Source organism: Strix aluco, chromosome 9 (genome assembly GCF_031877795.1).
Source record: "Strix aluco isolate bStrAlu1 chromosome 9, bStrAlu1.hap1, whole genome shotgun sequence".
NCBI lineage: Eukaryota > Metazoa > Chordata > Aves > Strigiformes > Strigidae > Strix > Strix aluco.
The window spans coordinates 29,647,250-29,668,243 of record NC_133939.1 but is presented as its reverse complement, the minus strand read 5'-3'; the positions used below and the strand labels follow the sequence as shown (position 1 = coordinate 29,668,243).

Sequence of the window (20,994 nt, the reverse complement as noted above, 5' to 3'; positions counted from 1 at the left end):
TCATATTCTTCCTGTGGCCTTTACATACATTAAAGGGAAAAATGGCTTTTCTGGCTTCTCTTCTATTTTTTTGGATAATGATTGCCCTTTCCTAGTTAGTATGTTGCTGATGCTGGCTTCTCTTTTTATTTTTTTATGGAAATGCCAAAAGCATCTGTATGTTTGATGGACAGATACCGCTATTATTCCATGCTTTACATGATTTTTCTCCACTTGTAATTCATGTGTATCCTGCTTTGATAATTGTATAGGTCTGACAACATTTAAGATCAAAATTTTTGTTATGCTCCATTCTATTTCAGTGCTGTAATGGAACATTGTAGTAATTTGCATTAAACTGTAGCTAGTATGTGTTGATGGGAGGTCCATAAAAAGTATAAAATTCTCAGGAAATGGAGTATGAACTATTTCTTGAGCTTCAAATGTTTTCTGTTCCTGTTCAGGCTATTTATCTAATGTAAGAAAATACCAGGGATTTTGCAATAAAAAACCCATTTCTTCTTAGTATCTGTAGTTGTCTACTGTGCTTCTTGGAGACTGTAAACAGTCTGACAATTCCTCAGATATTTTTTTTTCCCTTTTCTTTCCCCAATTTCATCCTCCGTAGTAGTAGTAGTGTAAAACTCTATGTCAATATAATATAATTTTTGTGTGTTTTATTTTTAGCTGCCGAACACTTCTATACAGCTCATATATCAGCTGGATAGTAGTAAAACCAAATTTCCTTTCTCCGTTGTATATAACAAAGATAGTTCTGGGCAAGAAGCAAACTGGGAAAAATCTTGTTTGTAAAGTGAACGGAATCAGTACCATCTCTCACTGGGTACATTTTCCCAATTTATACATTTCCCCAGTTTCTCAAACGTTCAATTTTTTTTGGAACAGGTAAATCTGTATTAGGTCAGGACACTGGTCCTACCATAGCCTATATCTGAGTATATTACTGATTGATTGTATCAGAGAAGAAACACTGACTTAGACATAAATAACATTTTAACATCCAATCATTTAAGCTGATTTATGTCTGAAAATGTAGAGGTTTAATTCGAATAGTGCCTGATATGCTTATTATGTTTTTATGTTATTAATTCATATCATGAATTATTCTCTGGGATTTTTTTTTTTTTGTGGTTAATGTGAAAAAATGTTCCTCTGTCAGTTTCGAATTTGCAACTCTCAAATTCATCCTGTTTGCTCTGGCTCGTGTAAGAAAAAGGTGACGATTACAAGTTCTCAGTCTCCTCTCTTTTTATTTTATATTTTTTTTAATATTGTATGCTCCTGTGAGGCATTCTCTAATACAAATAAGTTCTTTATTTTCAGTTTCTTTGGAATTTTTTTTTAATCATCTAATGAGGAATAAGTGACTGAAAAAGAATCCCACCATTCCTATGCTAAACAAACATGTCACATAATCTTTTCTATCATTTGATCAAACTCCGTTTAAAAGATAGCTGGGGTTAGAGTTCTTTGCTCTTTTCCTGTTGAGATAGATTTACTAGAATTGGGATGTATAATATTTCAGGTGAAGGCAGGCCACTGATTTACAGAATATATTAAAATGAAATTATACATTTATTGGTTTTGTTTAATTTTTGTCATTTCTTCCTTGTCTTTTCTCATTACTGATGTGCATTGAGGTCTGCTTTTAGCTGTCCACAATGATGCTAAACTGGTTTTACTTGAATTGATACTGTTGTTTGAGAATGCAGAAGGTAGATAAGAAGTTCTCCCCCGTGTGCATTACTCTGTATTTATCAGCATTACATTTTATCCTGTTCTGTGCTGCTATTATCACTTCATCTGGTTAAGCCTGTCAGTCTCCTGTACCCCTAACTATTGTATTTAGCCACCCATTTGATGGAATGCCATCATTCAACATCTTTCCCGGATCCCTACTGCAGCTGTAAAACCAGTCTCCATTTTAATATCAACAGGTAGCAGTTACTGATACCTCTGAGAGGTGGTCTTTGGTTATTTTGTGCCTCGTTTGCTTCTTTTCTTATGCAGGAATTTAATTAGAAGCTTCTGGCACTTCCACACAAACATCAGCTCTTTCCAAGCTACTGTATCAGTGTATTTGAGGAGATTGAATAGACTCGTGAGATTTGGTTGTTTTTTCAGTTGTTTATAGACAGTCTATTAACTTTTTGTTTTTCCTTCTGCCCCGAACGGAGCCTCTCCCTTATCTGTATGAACTCCATCCCTTACATAGCAGAGCTGCTCTCTTTATCCCCGCTAAACAATTCTCTTCACCCCAACCTCATCTTATACTTTGTTCACTGGACCTCAGTCTCTGCTTATAACTTCAGGCCACCAAGCCCCGAACCTGCCAGCCCAAAGTCCTCCCTGGGGCAGTTCTTTGTGGCTCTGCCAGCCTGACGTGGGTGCTGCCTCCTGCCCCTTCCCACCGTGACGTGTGTGGCTGCCTCCCACCTGCAATCTGGAGTCGGCAACTAGTAAGGGTTTGCAGGTAGGAAGACTGCATTTCCAGGCATTTCCTGAATTGCGGGAAGAGTTGGTTAGCTTCAATATTATTTTTATTTTTTTTTCATTACAATTCCTCTGGTTGTGAGTGAAAAGCAAGCCTGAGAAGAATGTACAAACAGAATCACTTGATAAAGCCTCTAGAAAACTCGTGGTTGCAGTAATGCTGGGGAATTCTCTTATATTCTCAGCTTTGCCAACTTTTCTTTTTCTGGAATTCATTGTAAACGATGTTTGCTTTAGGTTTCTGACCTACTTTGGAAGTATTCCCAGTAGTTTTGGATAGCCGTCTCTTCAGACAATGAGGAAACTTATGTTTTGTTCTTTCTTTTTCTTGTTAGACTTTTTCTTAACCTTTTTTTGAGCTCATCAGGCGTTGGGAAAGGCTAGATAAATGTCCCCAGGAAACTGATGATAGGCTGGAGTTAAAATGGGAAGATGGATTTGAGCTTTCAAAATCATGTAAGGTTACTTAATTAGTGTTGTGCTGAGTCCTTTGGGTATTGTTTTGATTTTGTTTTTTAAACTGGAATTTTTCTGTATACATTTGCATCAAGAGCAATTTGAACCTGGGGAAATGACATCTTGCTGAGGAAATCTGTGTTTGCCACAACTACAGTCTATGTTCTATTTTTAATCGCAGTGTGTGGTTGTGCTAATACCACCCCCAAAATATGAGCAGGAACATACTGTATTGCCGCTGTTGCAATGGCATTTGGCTGTGAGGCCATGAGTTGTCCTCAGGAAGAAACCTGGACACAAACCTTTTCTTCAGGGGCAGGGGGAGAAGTTTCAACTGGTATAAACAAACCAGCTTGCAAAGGTTGGAGATCTATAGCTTCGTAGTTTTCTAATGTAATATAATGCCTTGCAGGAAATTCTGGTTTTATCAGTAAGTGGAAAAATCTTTTTAAATTACGAACTCAACTATTTTTGTTAGACAAATTTGATATCCTACGTCCTCTCTGCAAGTAGAACATTGAATTATAATTTCAGACTGCACATGTATCTCAGACAGCTAAGGAATGGGATCATGTTTGCTGTGGGAAACATGGCACTTCGGGGCTGCCACTCATCTGTGCTGGCAGAGGGCTTGGGACTGCTATTTTTGTCTTTATCAAATTCAAAGAGAAAACATTTGTGTAAAAAAAATTAAAAAAATTAAAAAAAAATTGATCAGTATCACACCAAGGTTTGTTAGGCTTTTATAGAGATGTTATAAGAGAGTAAAGTCCTGTAGTTAAATTATACCCAACCAATGTCATTAGTGATGAACAGGAGGAATTGAACATGTCCAGTTTTAGCACAGACAATAAACAGCAGTGTCATATTCTATATGAAAATTCCATGTTCATATAAATTAGGTAAGAGAGTGTTGCAACTCAAAGTACTGCAGCATCATTAACTGCTTGAATCTGTTGATAACATGATGTTTTCCAATACTGACAAGAGCCACATGCGCTACTTCACAATATTCACATCATTAGTTCAAACAGAAGTTTGGACTCTTTTTAAACTTCATGTTTCTCAAATTTTTTCCCCAATGTTCTCAAGTGTATTTTCACTTTAATGTTGTTTTCTCAATCAAAAATGTTTATCATGCGTCACAACTAGCAGGGAATTTTTTAAAAATAAAAGCTAGTAGCTGAATTGAAGTGTTTGTTTCAAACCTCTTAATTAGTTTGGTAAAATTTAAAAGCTGAATCTCTCTTGCAATTGAATATTTTGAAACCAAAACATGACACTGATGCCGTGTCTGAAGCTGCCTGTTAAGCACGTCACTTATTTGCCACTAGGAGCTACAGGGAGCAACTTGTGTGTTTGTTTTTTTTTTTACATAGTAGGCACCAAATTTAAAGTTATGAGACACTGGGTTTAGTGCAGTTTTATTAAAAAATATACTATTTATGAAAACAGTAGTGATGTAATGCAGTAGACATTCTGCAAAGAAATGCAAGTTAAGGATATGCCACATCTTCCTAAAAAAGCTTTCGTTAAAAATTGAATGCATATAATCACATTTTTGCTTGAGATATTAATAACAATTATTAATCACATGGATATTTCTATTTTATGGTATCCTATAGAGTGCCACAGTTTTTTAAAGCATAATTTCAGTGGGTTACCTGACACTTTTTGACATATGTAAAACTTGTCACTAGGGATGCTTGACACAGCTCGAGTCGTTTTGCGATGTGCCTGTCAGGGATTTCCTTTCCTGCTTTTACAGTTAGTGGTCACCTTCATCAGCTGGTACTATAAATACTTGGCACTGTTTTTCTTTACTGTTTCGAATTCCTTTCCTTCTGTGTTATGCTTAAGACTGTAAGGAAATATGAGGGTTTATTTTGCGACTTGTGCTCAACATTGCTCTGATAATGTTTTCTACACCAATCGTTTCACCATTTTTAAGTTTCCTGAGGGTTTTTCTGAATTTTGTCACTTAATGATCTCCTAAATCAATACTAACATCCAGTAGTTGGTCGTTCTCACACATAGCTTGTTTGGGGGGTCTAATTGTGACTTTCAGATGAATTTGGCCGTTTCCTCAGAGCATTGGCCTCATCCACCAGTTGGACAAATGCTTTCTGGAGCCAAGCTAGTAACCTTTGAGAACCCTTCATCCAGTTGTTGTTTAGGACATATCGATTGATAATACAAAGGCATCTATGCCAAGTTCTCCTGTGGGTATACCAGCGTCCGGGAAGCAACGGAGTAAGCAAATGTGTCTGCGGCTTCCAATGGGTTATTGCTGAGTAGAAGAATTTTGTCTAGCCTACCTTACAAGACATGTTCATACCCACGTGAGAGGAGTGGGGAAAGGCATTTTGAGCTGTGTGGAGCATTTCAGAGCAGGGAGAGCAGTTGTGGCAGTATTGGTGGGGCTTTATTTTTAGTGCTGGGAGGTGTCACTTCTACCGCTGCTCACCGTTCTCCCTTCTCCTCCGTCTGGAGCCTGGTTTAACATTTGCTCTTCCAGGGAATTATTGTTAGTGTGGTAGTGCTAGATGTTGCCACTGTGGGCTTTGAATATGCTAATAACTGTTAGTGGAACATCTCTTTCTCTAGTCTGTAGTGCTAAACAGACCGTTCCATGGCCAAAAAGAAGAGATGCTTTTCTTTGAGAGATCCAGGTATTTTTGTTAAATAGCTAAGAGGCTAACTGCTGTAAGACTAGAAAATTGTATTTCTTAATGCAACCAGACACATAGTGTTTGAGACACACTTGAGTCTTACCGAAAAAAGCTGCTTTAGAAATGCATCAACTCGTGGTGTTTCCTGCGTTGGGCAGCCCGTGGAAGTCGCAGCCTGGGAGGATGCTCATGCCGTTCAGGCTGTGGAGCCGCACTGCGGCCCTGACGGGGCGGGGGATCCGTTAAGTTCATCAAACGCTTTGTTACAGAACGGACAAAAGACACGTAGGAAACTGGTTTAATGTACTGTGAGTGTTACTGGGTGCCTGAACCCACCTGATGGGTGGGGTTGCACAAAGACTTGGACGGTTCATGTGAAGACGCAGGTCATATTTTACACCAAACACTTTTTCTTTTCTGCTAAACGGTACTGCAATATTTTGCCATACTAAAGTAACCCTGGTGATTTTATTTTTTTTTTTTAAATCTAAAGTTGTCATAGGAATGGAAAAACCGCAAACCCAAGTACAGCTTTTCTGAAACTTAGTAAGTTGGGCGAGTTTGTTCTGGATGGAAAGCAGATCTTTTTCTTCCTCTCCTTTCTTTCTTCTAGTGATGTATTTAATATGCCAAAACATATTGTAATAATCAGTTCATTGCAAGAGGAAGAAATTTGAAGATATTTTTACTATAAACTTCAAGATTTTTCTTGCTGCCACCAAGATTAGTGGTCAACTCTGATGGTAACATTGGTATAGTTGTTATAATAATAAATTTTGCCCAATAATTTTGGATTTGTGCAAAGAGCTAACAAAATTCTAAACTAAAAATATTAGACCTCTGTACAACTAAAATGTGGATCTTCATTTAAATTTCCTTTCTCAATCTGTGGATTGATGTAACGTCTTTCATATTGCATGCTAATGAAAGGAACAGTCTGTAAATTCTTGTAGAAATTGAATTGTTCTTTGTCATCAGTTAGCCTCTTAATAGGTGTAGACATAATTTAAAACAAAGGATTAATAAATAATTAAAAAGAAATAAGCCCCTAAAAAGCAGAAAGTGGATTTTTTTATAAATTGGTAACAGGAGGCCATTCTAAACAGATTATGTTTTATAGTGATATGACACCAATCCTGCTGTAAAAGTCTTCATTTGAGCACAATGGAATCAGAGATGTCTTTGGTTGAAAGAGATTTTGAGAAAAGCTAACTCTCTTGCCCTACAGAGCATCATCATCTGGGACAGTCATAGTGAAGAGCTTTGCCTGATTACCTTGATTAATATTTGTATGGCTAATGGGGTGAAACTGGAAGCGGGCAAACTTAGGCTGGTTATCAGAAAAAACATTCTAGTAGCAATATCTGCCTAGAAGAGTTGGAAAGCTGAACAATGACACCAAAAATTTCCATCATGTTTTGTTTTTAGTGCAGAGCAGAAGCCTCCCAAACTTTTCAGATGGTTACAGAAATAATCAACTTCTGAACTCCGTGACAAATGTGGTTTGTGTATAAATTTAACTGTGAAAACGTTTGAGTGGCTTCAAAATTAGAGGGATGGCAAGCACATTGGACACAGTAAAACATCACTTGGAATAATTAGCATAGTGGGTACACAGCCAACAATATGTTCCTCAACCCAACAGATGTGAAGAAATACCTTAAGGAGAGGAAAAAAAAAATCAAAACAGATAACAGAAGTGTGAAAAACTTGCCATATTAATCATATTAAAACCAGATTTTGAGCATGCTTATGTAGCCATGTATTTTTGTGTAACGAGGTCACCAAGGAGCTGGGGAGGATTTGGTTTTGGGGGACTGAGAAAGGAGCTGGAGGTGGCTTCAGCTGGGTGCTCAGGTTGGTCAGGGTGTCACAGCGCTACCTAATCCAAATTCTGAACATTTACCTGCTAGTTTCGAACTCAAATATGACAGTACCCATTTCAGTCTGGAAGTTTCTTTGGACGGCGTGTAGAGCTCCCGTTGGCAATGGCAGTGCCGTAGTCGCTAACGGGTGACCTTGAATGTCGAATGTGTAAACAGTTATGAAGATTTATAAATCCTCTCTTTTCAGACTCCTGCTGAACAGGCCAAAGCTAGATTACAGCTGGTGCTTGAGGCAGCTGGTAAGTGTTGCTATTATAAGTAAAATTATATTCTTCAAAATGTATTTGACTTCTGTAATATCAGATAGTAATTTTATTCTTTTCTGTCTGACAAATGCTGAGTCCCTTTCTCCATAGCTCACTTCAATTTCTGGTTAAGATGAAACTGGTGTCCATCATCACTGGCACTTAGTAAATCCCTTTAAGGAGATAAAAATAAGTAATTTTTGTTTACTGTTGAGAACCAGCACTCAGACTTCATGTGTTTGTCCTCTTGCTGCTACTGAGACTTTATTCTGTGCTGTCAAAAATTTGGTTTTGTTTCTTTATTTTTTAGCACTGAACTGAATTAGTGCACGTATATATTTATTTATTTGAAGTGGTAGCTGAAATATTTAGCAAGCTTTCCAAAAGGCTCAGATCAGGAGGCTGATCTACATAATTGTTCTCTACAGAGAGAAACATTCCTCTTTAGTCTAGCACTCTTAAGAAGGAAAACAAGAGGCATATCTTTGTAACTCTTTAATTTTGGGTTAATTAACCGTATTTAATTTAAATAAAAATTGGAGAAATCCTGTAGTCTGATGGAAGGTCTAAAACTTTGAAGAAACTGTTGTCCTGTTGTACCAAAGATGAGAAGATCATTCCTCTTCTCGTGCCTTTTTTGCCAGTGTTGTATCAAAGTCAACATGCTTTTCGCTGGGTTTGGTGCAGAGGTTTGTCCCCTCCCCTCAGCCAGGCTCCAAAGGGTTGTTTGCAAGAGCTGCTTCTGTTTTGGTGCACTTACACTGTGATTCTGAAAACATTACTCAAGGACCTTACACGGTAGTAGGGTTGTGGTGATTAGAATAAATTTATAATTGAATAGTGATCCTTTCATATAATGTTACTGGATGTTCTTTAGGTACTTGCGTTTGTCTTCAGATTATTAAAATAATGATTTAATGCTCTAAAGTGGTAGTCTGTGTTGAGGTTTATAATCCTAATTAATTTCTATATCTTATTTTAATTTTCTCATTAAAACTCTGTCAGTTTGTCATGCAAAAAGGAAAGCTTTCAGTATTTCGTATGCATTGCAATAAATACGTATTTGTCTTTAGTTCAGCTTTCATCTCTCACATATGTATTTTTAACTTATAAACAGCAATTTCCAAGAAATACCGTTTTTTATTTTTTTCCCCTTATGAAAACCCTCTGTTTTAAGGAATACCCATCTTTTCACATTGCTGATATTTTTTTTTCAAAAAAACGCATCTAGCTTTTTGTACTGTATAGCTTCAAATGCGTTCATTGTTCTCCGTAACTTTTAATAAAGCTTTGAAGCATATAATTATAAAATAGATGTGACAGCACTGACCTAAAAAAGCACAATTTGTCTATACTACACACATCTATCACACCTCATTTTTAAATTTAACACCTGGGAAGTGTATAAAAGGTATCTCTGGATTGTATATCATCATGACCTGGGTCCCAAAACTTTCCAAAACCATATAAAAGGCCTATGACATTGTTAAAATTAAATATTCACGATTGAAGTCTGACACTTAGATTGGAGCTGCAAGCTGTTCATAAATAACTCCAGAGAGTTAATCTGTTTGTTTCTCGTACCATCCAAAATACAGAAAGAAGTTCTTTCCTGGCTTTATTTAAGTCTTGGTAATCTCAGATATTTATGAGATCATTCCCCCACCTTCTTCCCCCAGTCCTGCATTCAGTCAATTAAATTGAATTTTTATTAAATTGGTGTGAGAGGAGCGTTGGAAATGTTAATAATGTTGTTGCAATATCTTTTTGTGTGTTTACTCATCGTAAAATCAGCACTTTTTTCACCTTCAGATTTCTTTTTATTTTTTTAAACTTATGTTAGACTGTTACTGAGCAGCTTTTCAAGGAGTTCACAATCAGTAGGTTAATTGCTGGCGCTGTTGTAGCGTGACGCTGCATGGTTTAATTGAATGGAATGTAAATTTAAATCTGTACTTTAGTAATGATGAACAAAGCTGTTGTTTGTGTATGTAGTGCTCAATACAGGATCTATCCCAAACCTGGAAATTAAGTTGTAGAATATCTGGCTGTGCACGTTATAGGGATCGCTCCAATCCCACTAAGTGGGGGAGAAAGCTGTGCTTTATTCAAAATGTATGCTCTCTATTTTAATGGCTGTTGATGACACTGTACTCCTCTATGGTTTGAACAAACAAAACAGTCTTACCTTCTGCAATGGCTTAAAATGAATAACAATTGTTGGAGAGGTGTTTGGGAAGGTCCCTTGGTTGTTCATCTCTACTGACATGCTGCTATGTTGGCATTTCCATTCTCCTTTCCCTGCCATTTCCATGTCATTAATATCTCATCTCCCACCAAAAATCTAACATTTTTCTTATATTGTTTGTATTCGAATATATTTGCTCATTTCATTCTGAAGATTTCCATATCTTACTATACCTTGAAAGAATTAACCTAGAGAAAATTAACTGTTCTTACTTAGGAGACTTTTTGGTTCTTAATACACAGAAAATGCCTTTGGATAAGTGTAACACAGATACAGCAAGTGGTACCTGACTGTGTAAGGGGTACTGTTAATGTGCATACACTGAAGCTAGTTTGTCTACAAAATACTAGTGCTTTTTGTAAGAGCAGTCTGGCTTTAAATTCAAGCTGGTGGTGGGTTTTGAAGTTTGCTTATGGCCTTTCCCAGCAGCATATTTATCCGCTGCTTGAGTTTATGGTCTGCTACTTGCCACAGACTCATGATATTTTAAATTTAATTTCTTTATTTTACTATCTAAATTTTCCTTTTGTTTACCCTCATCGAATGGTGTAAATTCTGATGTATCCTTTGTCAGTGCTGCTACTGTAGATTAAAGCACTGTACTGAAAAAAGGAAGAGAGATTGGGATGTAAATTTGTTGTGTACACATGGAAAAATGGAATGTGTGTGCTACTGGACGTTCATTTTGAGAAAAGAAATTGCCTGTAAGTAACGCTACAACTTTGCAACAAGTCCCTGCTGCACTGGAGAAGTTAATTTTTATCATGCTTGTCTAGGCTGGAAATGGTATTAGAATGTATCTTTAATGATTTACACTGACTAATTAAACATAGATAAGGCGTGGTGGCAGGCTGACTGCCAGCGCTCCCCTCAGCCGCCTCTGAGTATGAAGGGTCGTGCTGCCTGCACCTCTTCAGGAGCAATTTTTTATCATTCATAACTGTCTCATTGAAACTTCTCAGTACCTGGAACTTGTAGAGGGTTGAGGGAAAACTGTTTGATGTCAGGGCTTAAGTTCAGGTGCTTTCTTCAAATTGGGCACAGGAACAAATACATATTTGTATGCCATGTACATGCATGTTTTTTAAGAGTAGGCATTCAGGCTGTTGCTTTATCAGAGCACGGAATGTCTGAGGATATTTTGTTCAATTTAAAAACAGGAATTCCCAACCTTTCTCCAAGCATAGAAATGTCAGTCCAAAAGCTGGTCACACTCTGTTCCTGTGTGTTGGGCTAGTAAAACAGCTAACCCTGCTTTCGTACCAAGTACCACAGACAATGGCATTAGCTACAGGCAAGAGGCACTTTATAAGGGGTGTAATTTCCAAAAGAATTTAGACACAAAAAGGTTTAGATAGTCCTTGTTTTGCTTTATTCTTCTTCTGGTCTTTCAGTGAAATATTTACATGTTAGAATTGTCTTAACCTGCAGATGTTTGTGTGTATCTTTTTTTTTTTTTTTCTTCACATCAACCTATTGACATGGAAATTACGTGTCTTTATTCCTGTAGGTTTTTAAGGAAGAGACAGTGGTCTATTGAATTACACCAATAATGTTATGGATTTACAGGATATAGGTTTGAAAGTGCTTTCAGTATGTCAACTTTTCCAAGTCCTGTTCTAGTACAAGGGCCATAGTTTAAAAAAGTTAATTATACGTTACTGTGTTCCCTTTGCTCTTCCCTGCTTTCTTCATCACCGGAGATGCTTGATTTTAGGGAAGGTAGGTCCAATGGCCAGCTGATCAGCCTCAGCAGGAGTTGTAGATATTTAGTATCTTGGGAAAATCTGCTTTTAGAATCTAACTTAAATATTAATTTAGGAAATAACAACTGATTTCTCTGAAAGAAAAAAGACAGCAAATAGTAAACCAGACTCTTTTAAATTGTATTTTTTTTTTTTTGTTTGGGGGTGGGAATTGTGACTTCTGGTCTCTTGTTGTGGAAGAGCTGATAAAATAAAAAATACTCACCTGTATTTATGAGGGAACGAGGGGAAGATGGCCATTTTTATATTTAGGCAATGTAGTGCTGTCAAGAAGTTTTGTCTCCAAGTCCTACGTTCATGTGACTTTGCTATGCACATTGTTAAATAATTTTTTTCTTTGTTGATGTAGATTAATGTCAGCATCTTTGTTCTTATTAAGCAGGGCAATACTTGAAGATCCTGAAGCACTCCACTTTAATTTTTAAGGCAGCTGATTTTTGATTTGTAAAAGCTGCCATTCAGTAGAAGTTGTTGGCCTCAGCTATAAATTTATATTTGCATGACTTTATTTATTTACCCTTCTTAATATTGAGATATGAGAAAGCCTTTTTAGCACCCTCTAACAATATCACAGCAACTTGCCATGTTTGAGCAGATGTTAAGCAGGCAATAGTTGAATGTTAATTTTGAGAGGGTGGTATGTTTAAGCCTATCTGAAGTATGTTGCATGTGGGCCTTCCAGACTTAGCTACAATGCTTTGTCTCTTGGGAGAATTTTAAAGCTAAACCTCTTTCTTTTTGTCACTCTATATGGACTCTCTCAAGTCAGTATAAAGCAGATCATCCCTAGGCTAAAGCTCTTCAGCTTTTGTTATTGGGCTCTGTAGACCTGTAATTAGGCCTCCTGGCAGGCCTTGCAGGCCAGTTAATGGTCATATGGAGTTTCTATGAGGCAGACTGGCTTTGTATAAATCCTTCGTAGGGATACGTTTATGGGTCACTTCCTACCAGGCCGGGGCTTTGTGCCGCTGCCCCACGGGCTGACAGGGAGCAGGTTCCCTTGACCATCGACAGCTCAGTTTGCGGCGCACAATCTACCCGGCTAATCCCCAGTGTAAACAGAGGATTTAGCTGAGCTTCTGTCACTTACAGTTGCCAAACCACTTGGGTGTCTGTGATTTCTTTCCCAGACTTCATTACCGCGGGACGGAGAAGCACAGAAGATTTGAGCTGGGGTTTTGTGTTAAACGTTTGCTTGCTCGTATCGCTAATTTTAAGGAAAAAAGTTTGCCCTGCTTCGAATCCTGCCTTGCTAAAACCCATAAGCTTAGCAGAAAACCTCAAAACTTGACAGCTAGGTAATTTGTGCCATAAATGGTTGTATCGCACCCGTGTTTTCTCATAAAGATTAAAATACGGATGAATATTCCAAAATATAAATGTATTGATATCAAATAGCATGCGGACCTTTCAAACTATCAATATTGCTGCCTTTACCAAAGTAGCCTGGAAGTTTTTCTATGGTGATAAGCAGAAATTTCTTACTCCCCATATAAAGACGATGACAAAAGGCAATTGATCCGGATTTTCAAAGGTCTAGAGTTGAAATAAGTGACTGATCTATTTTTGGAATCTGCATTTCAATCTATCGCTGAAAGAGCATTCAAGAATAGAGCATTTTTGTGCAAAGAATTCCTGACAGAGTTTATTTAAAGGCAACTTCTGAACTGAGACACTAATATGGCATTAGCAATATGCGGTAAAAGTTGATGAATACAAATCATAAGCATTTAACATTTATCAGATCTGTTTGGCAGCAATTCTGGATATTGGATATTTAACTCATTATCTTTGAATTATACAATCAGATTGCTCTCTTTAATTTTGTACCATGCATCTTTATTACATTTTACATACTCCTTAAAGAGAAGATCATTGAATATAGCAAGTATTTTGGCCCTAGCTGTTGTAAAAATGCAAATGTTTTATAATACTTACTGCATTTTTTAAAGATCTACCCATTATAACACATGGTATTAAGGAGAAAAATCCTAATTTGCACTCAGTGCCTGATAAATAAATAGTCAAATATTCTCCACTTTCTGGTATCAAAATGGCTCATAACAGATGTGGCTGAAAGGACCACATACGTAGACTGTATGATTTTAGTCTGGTGGAACTAATAGGATCACTTGCTACTTTATAGATTCTTGCTTTTCTTTTACTTTAATAAAAACTGTTTAGTTAAATAGGATGGCCTCTATTTTGCTCTTTTCTAGCTATGCAAAGTAGTAAGGCAGGCAGGTGGCAACAAGTATGAAAAATTTCCTTTTATTGATGCTTATTGTTAAATGCCAAATGTATAAAATGTTTATGGATTTCTCATGTTGATTATGGTTTTCTTACTTTCAATTTTGCTATTTTTGTTCTTTTCACTGAAAACTTGATAGCCTTAGTTTGAATTTCTAATTATGCAAATTTTAAAAGGATGGTTAATATGTGTTGGTATATATGCACAAAGGATGACATAAAAAATATTTTACCTGTTTCATGGAAATTTAAAAGTAGATTTTAACAGAATGCTTTTCCCAGAAATTGTACGAATATTAACTTATAACAAGTCTAAAGTTGCTGAATATTGAAAAAGAGATTAATATCATTACTATGTGGGTATGCTCAGTTTGATTTAGTATAAAATTCTTACTTCTATCAATTTCACACAGTTGTTTTGAGTAGTGTCTATTGATACTTTGGATAATTGAATTTTACTTCTATTTATATAAAAATCTCAATTTGTGAGCAAAGTTATCTTACTGAATTGCCTTTTTTCTATGTGACAAACATGGATGTAGGTGCTACAAATGTTTTTAAATGTGCGTTGTGCAGCCTTTATAGAATCATATCACAGAATGGTTTGGGCTAGAAGGGACCTTACAGGCAATCCAGTCCCAACCCCCTGCTCCGGGCAGGGACACCTTCCACTAGCCCAGGTTGCCCAAAGCCCCGTCCAACCTGGCCTTGAACCCTTCCAGGGAGGGGCCAGCCACAGCTTCTCTGTTCCAAGGCTTCACCACCCTCACAGGGGAGAATTTCTTCCTTAGATCTCATCTAAATCTCCCCTCTGTCAGTTTAAAACCGTTACTCCTCATCCTATCCCTACTCCCCTGACCAAGAGTCCCTCCCCCCTTTCCTGTAGCCCCTTTCAGTCCTGGGAGGCCGCTCTAAGGTCTCCCCGGAGCCTTCTCTTCTCCAGCTGAACCCCCCCAACTCTCTCAGCCTGTCCTCACAAGGGAGGTGCTCCAGCCCCTGAGCATCTTCGTGGCCTCCTCTGGCCCTGCTTGAGCAGGTCTGTGTCCTTATACATGTTTTTTGAACTCCAAGCTAAGGAGAATTTGAACAGGTAAGTATCCATTCCTGATGAAAATGCTGCCGAACAAGAAAGACCTGAGCACGTGTATGTGGGCACAGTCAAGTGCAATGTTGGAGCACCCCTCCTGCAGCAGCAGCCCCCAGGACATCCTCCCAGGACTCCAGCACACAGGGCAGAGGATGCGAAGAGCTGCGTCAAATCACTGCATCTTTTAAGTAGTTTGTCCCCATCCCATCACAGGGAACTTGGTCACTTTTGCAGCTTCCAACAAGCGTTTATAGTTGAGAACCTCCTGCTCCCATACTCTGAGAGGGCTTTCAGGAGCAGGACCTTGGGTTTTGTTATACTGCAGGCTACAAAATAGCGTGTAGTAATTACTGCAGGTTAAATTTGTGTCATGCTCTTATACTGAGGACAACCCGTTAAAACATTAAAAACAACAAAAAAAAAGGAAGTGGTTTAAAAGAAGTTTTAGGTTGGACTTCATAAAGCTCACTTTGCAAGGTTGTCCTGAGGAGGCCTGAAATTTTTTCATGTTTTCCAAAATAAATCTGGGGAGAAACTGTCATTCCCGTTGCTGCTGTGGTTTCAGCTACAAGCACTAATTGCTTGTAGCCCCAACAAATTGCCATTTATTGTTTTTCTTCCTTAATGCCTTTGTCATTTCAGTACTCTTTCTGTGTTATCTCTTCACTTTATGGCTGAGGTTTGTCAGGACTGGAAGGTTTTGCTGTTTTGACTCTGTATTCCTCATGTAAGTGATACAGAAAACTTCAGAATGAGACAGAGAACTTGAGAGGGAAATGAAGAGGAAGGTGGGCAGAGGAAAGCTAAAACAGTTGTTCAGAAGACGTACACGTGAGGCATAGCAATCGCAATATACCCTTGATATTTTTTTTTTCGAACGCTAAGATAATTATCTATTTCTTTAGCATTATTCTTATTTCTTTATTTCTTTAGCACATGTTAGCATTAAGAATTGGCTGGTACAGGGATGGGCAACCACAGGCACAGGCGTAGTTTGGCACTGATCAAGATTTGGGCTGGCAGTAGTGACTAACAGTTTGGTTAAATGTGGTTTGTACTAAGCAGAGAGGTTATTTGTCAGTGGTTAATCTGGAGCATGTCTTATGGGGAGTGCCTGAGGGAACTGGGGGGGTTTAGTCTGGAGAAGAGGAGGCTGAGGGGAGACCTCATGGCCCTCTACAACTCCCTGAAAGGAGGGTGCAGAGAGGGGGGATGAGTCTCTTGACCCAAGGAACAAGCGACAGGACAAGAGGGAATGGCCTCAAGCTGCGCCAGGGCAGGGTCAGACTGGCTCTTAGGAAGTATTTCTTTGCAGAAGGGGTTGTTGGGCGTTGGAATGGGCTGCCCAGGGCAGGGGGGGAGTCCCCATCCCTGGAAGGGTTGAAGAGTCGGGTTGACCCAGCGCTGAGGGATCTGGTGGAGTTGGGAACAGTCAGGGTGAGGTTCATGGTTGGACTGGAGGATCTTCAAGGGCTTTTCCAACCGAGATGATTCTGTGATGATTCTGTGATAATATAGGAAATAGCTAAGTGCATGAAACAGTACTGTCTTGCATTTGTGAACTGCAAAAAACAAATGCAATGAGATAGATTCCTTTCATTTGCAGCCTTTCTAATTGACATGGAAGCAAGCATGAGGATCCTTTCATGCATACCAGTTAGGACGCAAAGAGATAACGATCAAGTTTCTTGGACTTTTACTACTACCCTTGAATGACTGAGTAACAACTGAGTATTGCTTTTATCCAGCTGTATCTGACCTGGGTGATGCTTTTCCCACTGCTCTGAGGCACTGAACGTGCTGTTTATTGGTACCCAAAGTACCAAATTTGAATTATGTTCATCAGCCTAATGTCTTATTTTGTCAGCCTTTCCTAACACTTAGAGAACTTTGAGACTTAGAGACTTTGGTAGGAGGTCTGAGTATTTCCCCCGCTTCTCTCAGTTCATTATTGGAGATAAATGGAAGAAACCACATCTGTGGATTTCATTACCTGTTTTGCTTCCTTTGTGTCACTCTGTTAACCCCAAAAGTGAAACTGAAGTCCTTCAGAAATACTTTTCTGCCAGAACATCAAGCAGAAACTTAAGAAAGAACTTAACACAGGAAGTTCATAGGGCATTGTATTCTTCTACAGTGAACATGTGTTTTCAAGGATTTGATCTACAGTGAATTATTTCTTTTTTTTTTTTTTTTTTTTTTTTCCCTGGAGTTACTAAAAATAATTGATACCATGGAATTCCTTCAGAGCTTGTTCAACAAAAAAAATATTCACATCTTGTTGTTATAGTCACAAATTTTTGCTTGGAAGTTTTTGTTAACACCATCTTAAATCCAACTTGTCATAGACAGTCAAGAACCTCTGTTGCATCCAGATTTTGAAGAGGGCATCAGGTGCTTAAGGCAATCCAAAAGTCTTCTGAGTATCTTTTTATTCTCTTCCTTCTACAGGATCACTATAAATAAAACCGCAGTTTCATCTACTAAAATGAATCAAAAAATGCTGCATCTTTTCCCAAGAGTGTTGTATTCTCTTTAGTATGTTTACATACCTGAATTTCCCATTCTCAGATTTTTCTACCCAGCTTCGTACTAGCAAGATCACAACAGATACAGGTGTTCTTTTGTAGAGAAAATATTCTTGATTTTTTTCCTTATATTTCAGGACTCTAGACACGAATAGAAGATTTAATTTTCAAGAATATGATTCACATAATATATAGACTAATGAAAGACTGCAGTTTGAAAAAAAATTGATGAATGATCCCAGTCTCTATTTTGATAAGTAAGCTTTATGGTTATTTCTTAATAAAACATTTGATGGCTGAAGGATTCATAGAAGAGATCTCGCAGCAAGAAGAGGAAGGGTGGTGATTCTTTCAGTGTCTACAAAACTGTGAACCCTGGGGAGAATTTTGGTCGGTAGTGAGGGTGTACCAGTCCGTGATTTTGTTATCTTTCCTCGGTTCTTTCAAAGGTAAATAAACTGGAATGACACTTGTGAAATGTCTACCAAATCATCCAAGTAGGCTGTGCAGTGCAGTCTGGTTTCTGCCCTGTCTATCTTGAGTTGTGCAGTAAAAGTTTGTGTAGTGTCCCACAGCTCCAGAAAAGGGTAATCTTCTCTAGACTTCAGGGCTCTCAGTGAGCTCCTCCTTTCCATAAGGATCTGAACATTTATTCTTCCACCTATAATCCTGTCCTTGAGCTCTACAGATCAGTTCACAACTCTTGATTGGTGACATGCTGAACTTATTTGTTTTGACCTGCTCAGTATCACTGTGGCAGATGCACATCCTCAGTTTAGAGTGAGGTCTCCAAAGTTTTCCCAGTATATCCTTCTGCTGTAGGTACATATTTGAAGATGAAAAATTGTATCCTATTCTGGAAAACTAGCTAATTTAGGAAACATCTAATTATGGAGTTAGAGAACCCAGTTTCTAGGTCAACTGCTGATTCCTACTCAGCAGATTTCCCTGTCAAAAACCACGTAGTTGATGACATCAGCAGGAAGAGCACTTTCGAACAAACTGAGCGATAGAAGAATGAAATGATTAAAAAAAAAAAAAATCAAGAAAAGGTATATTGGCATAAATTTATGGTGCCCAATTTTTTTATTGTGTGTTTTATGAGAATTGCAGGTATTTTAAGACTGAGTTTCAGAAAGATGCAGAAAATATTTGAACTCACCTGGACGGTCTACACCAATGAACTTCATAGCCATGCACAAGTGCTTATACAGCTGGACATTAAATATATTTCTTCATACATTACTTGCTCCTAATTTGTTGGGCAAAGCTACATAATCTCATTGGAGTACAAAAAAAAAACCCCACAACTTTCTACATGCAAAGTGACAACTATATAAAAAAAGAGTCATTACTCCAAGTAATTACTTTTTTAACATATTAATGGTCTTGTCCTTACAGAGTATGTGATTTTGAAGTGCAGCTGGTTTTTGTAGTTGGTGAGCAAAGTAAACGCTTGATCAATCAATAATTACATCAATAATTAATTCAACTTCATTTTCATGATTACTGAAAAAATATGGAATTTTAATTGCACAAATTTGGGTAGAGAGTAAAATGTGTTTGAAACAAAATAATTCACTTCTGCAACTTATAATACTATTGTATTGGTGTCTAAAAGCCATTGACTTCATGAACCTCTTTTAGGTTCTTACAAGAGATGTAAAAGAAAGGCTTTGGGCCATTTTTGTAGAATGTATATTTTTTCCTAGTTTAAGAAGCCAATGAGTACTTGCTAATGTAGGGATGCCATAATGTAAAACAGAGGCTATAAGTAGACTTTACAGTAACTTTATTAGTTAATGAACATTTATTGCCTTTAGAAATAATTGTAAAGCTTTTAGAATTTCTATTTTTTTGTCAGATTTTTATCTGAGACTTTTTTTTTTAATGCTACCAAGAAACAAAAGTATCTCAGGCTTACATTATAACTAATGGGTTTTCAGTAATATTGTAGCATATGGTATACATGATTTTGATGCAAATATGTGTGCTAATTATGTGCAGATGAATCTTTCAGTCCTGCTATTGATCTTAAGTCAAAGACAATTTTTCAGTTAGCTTGAGTTTTATATCAATTCATATTTAGCAACTTTCCCCAGTAATTTAATTATACACTGTTTTGGCTGCAGAAACCATATGTGGTTGTGTGGCTAGTTTCTGTTTAAGCATGCCTTTTGGGAAATGTTATGTCTTAATATTGATAGTAAAGTATTTATTTCTCATACTTTACCCGATCTGTCGCGCCATCTTCTCTGTAGAGGTGCCTGCTTTGGTCTGTGGTCATTAAAGCATTAGCCAGAATGTGTGCCCCTAAAATACGTCATGACAGTCTACCCTGTAAATCTTTGGATGTTTACCACCCTTCAGTTTAGATTTTCTGCAAGTGAAACTGGAGAGTTTGGCTGGATTTTATAGCATGAATGCCCAGAAAAGGGCTTTAAAGTGCTCGATATGCTCAGCAGCACTGGCTCGGGCTGGTGGGCACAAATTGCATGTTTAAATGTTCAGGGCCTCTCTGTCTAATATGAAGCTGTGAAGCGTGCCAGAATCTCTCACTCAGCTTGCTGAAGGGAAAAATAAATGGAAAAGAAAGAAAATGTCCTGGGACACTGTTGTGATTGTGCTTCCTGCAGGTTTTTGTGTGTGGAGGTAATTATAGGAGGCCTTGCTCATGCTGTAGCTGATAGGCATTTCCAAGGCACCTATAATTTAATAGATAAATACTCCTTATCTATCGATGGATTTTAGATCACAGTGTCCTTTTGAGGTCGAGCAATGGTTTCAGGGGGTTTCGATGACTTGCCAACAGTCACGGGTAGTCTGTGACGGAATGGGAATGAAGCCCGTGTCCCAGAACTTGGTCTCATGTGTGACCACATCATCGTTATCTCCTTCTTGGCTCTAGATTGAGATTAGAAGGTATAATTGGTAAGTAGTGCCCTATGTGCTGTTATTTTACAACTGGGAGAGGTAGCTCTTCATGGTTGTCCAGAAATACGCATTGCTACGTGCAAAGTGGAGGTACATGAACTGCAGATAGAGAATTAGCTATCCTTGTATTTAAGGACATACTCACAGAAGAAGTCAGACTTTTAATCAAAGATGAATATTTCTGTTTCTGTCGTTGCTACTGCACAAAATACCTGAAGTTTAAGAGCCAGATCTTGATGGAGTTAACACTGGTGCTGTACAGTGCAGTCCATTCTGTCACAGAGCAGAAGGAACACGAAGGCATCTCCACCAAGAGATGGTCTTTCGGTTGTTGGAATTTGCGTCTCGTCATACTGGTCATCGGAGGAAATCCTCCTCTCGTACCACTCCTGGGCACGTACTGAGATCTCCTGATCTGAAGGTCGTGTC

General features: G+C 37.9%; 1 protein-coding gene across 1 annotated transcript in view; it reads left to right on the top strand.

Annotated features, from left to right (window-relative positions):
* RSRC1 (arginine and serine rich coiled-coil 1) overlaps positions 1–20,994 on the top strand; it is a 173,479-nt gene that overhangs the window by 86,639 nt on the left and 65,846 nt on the right. The window contains exon 6 of the mRNA XM_074833870.1: positions 7,695–7,746. Within this exon, the coding sequence (XP_074689971.1) occupies positions 7,695–7,746 (52 nt within the window). The remainder of the gene's footprint in view (positions 1–7,694; positions 7,747–20,994) is intronic.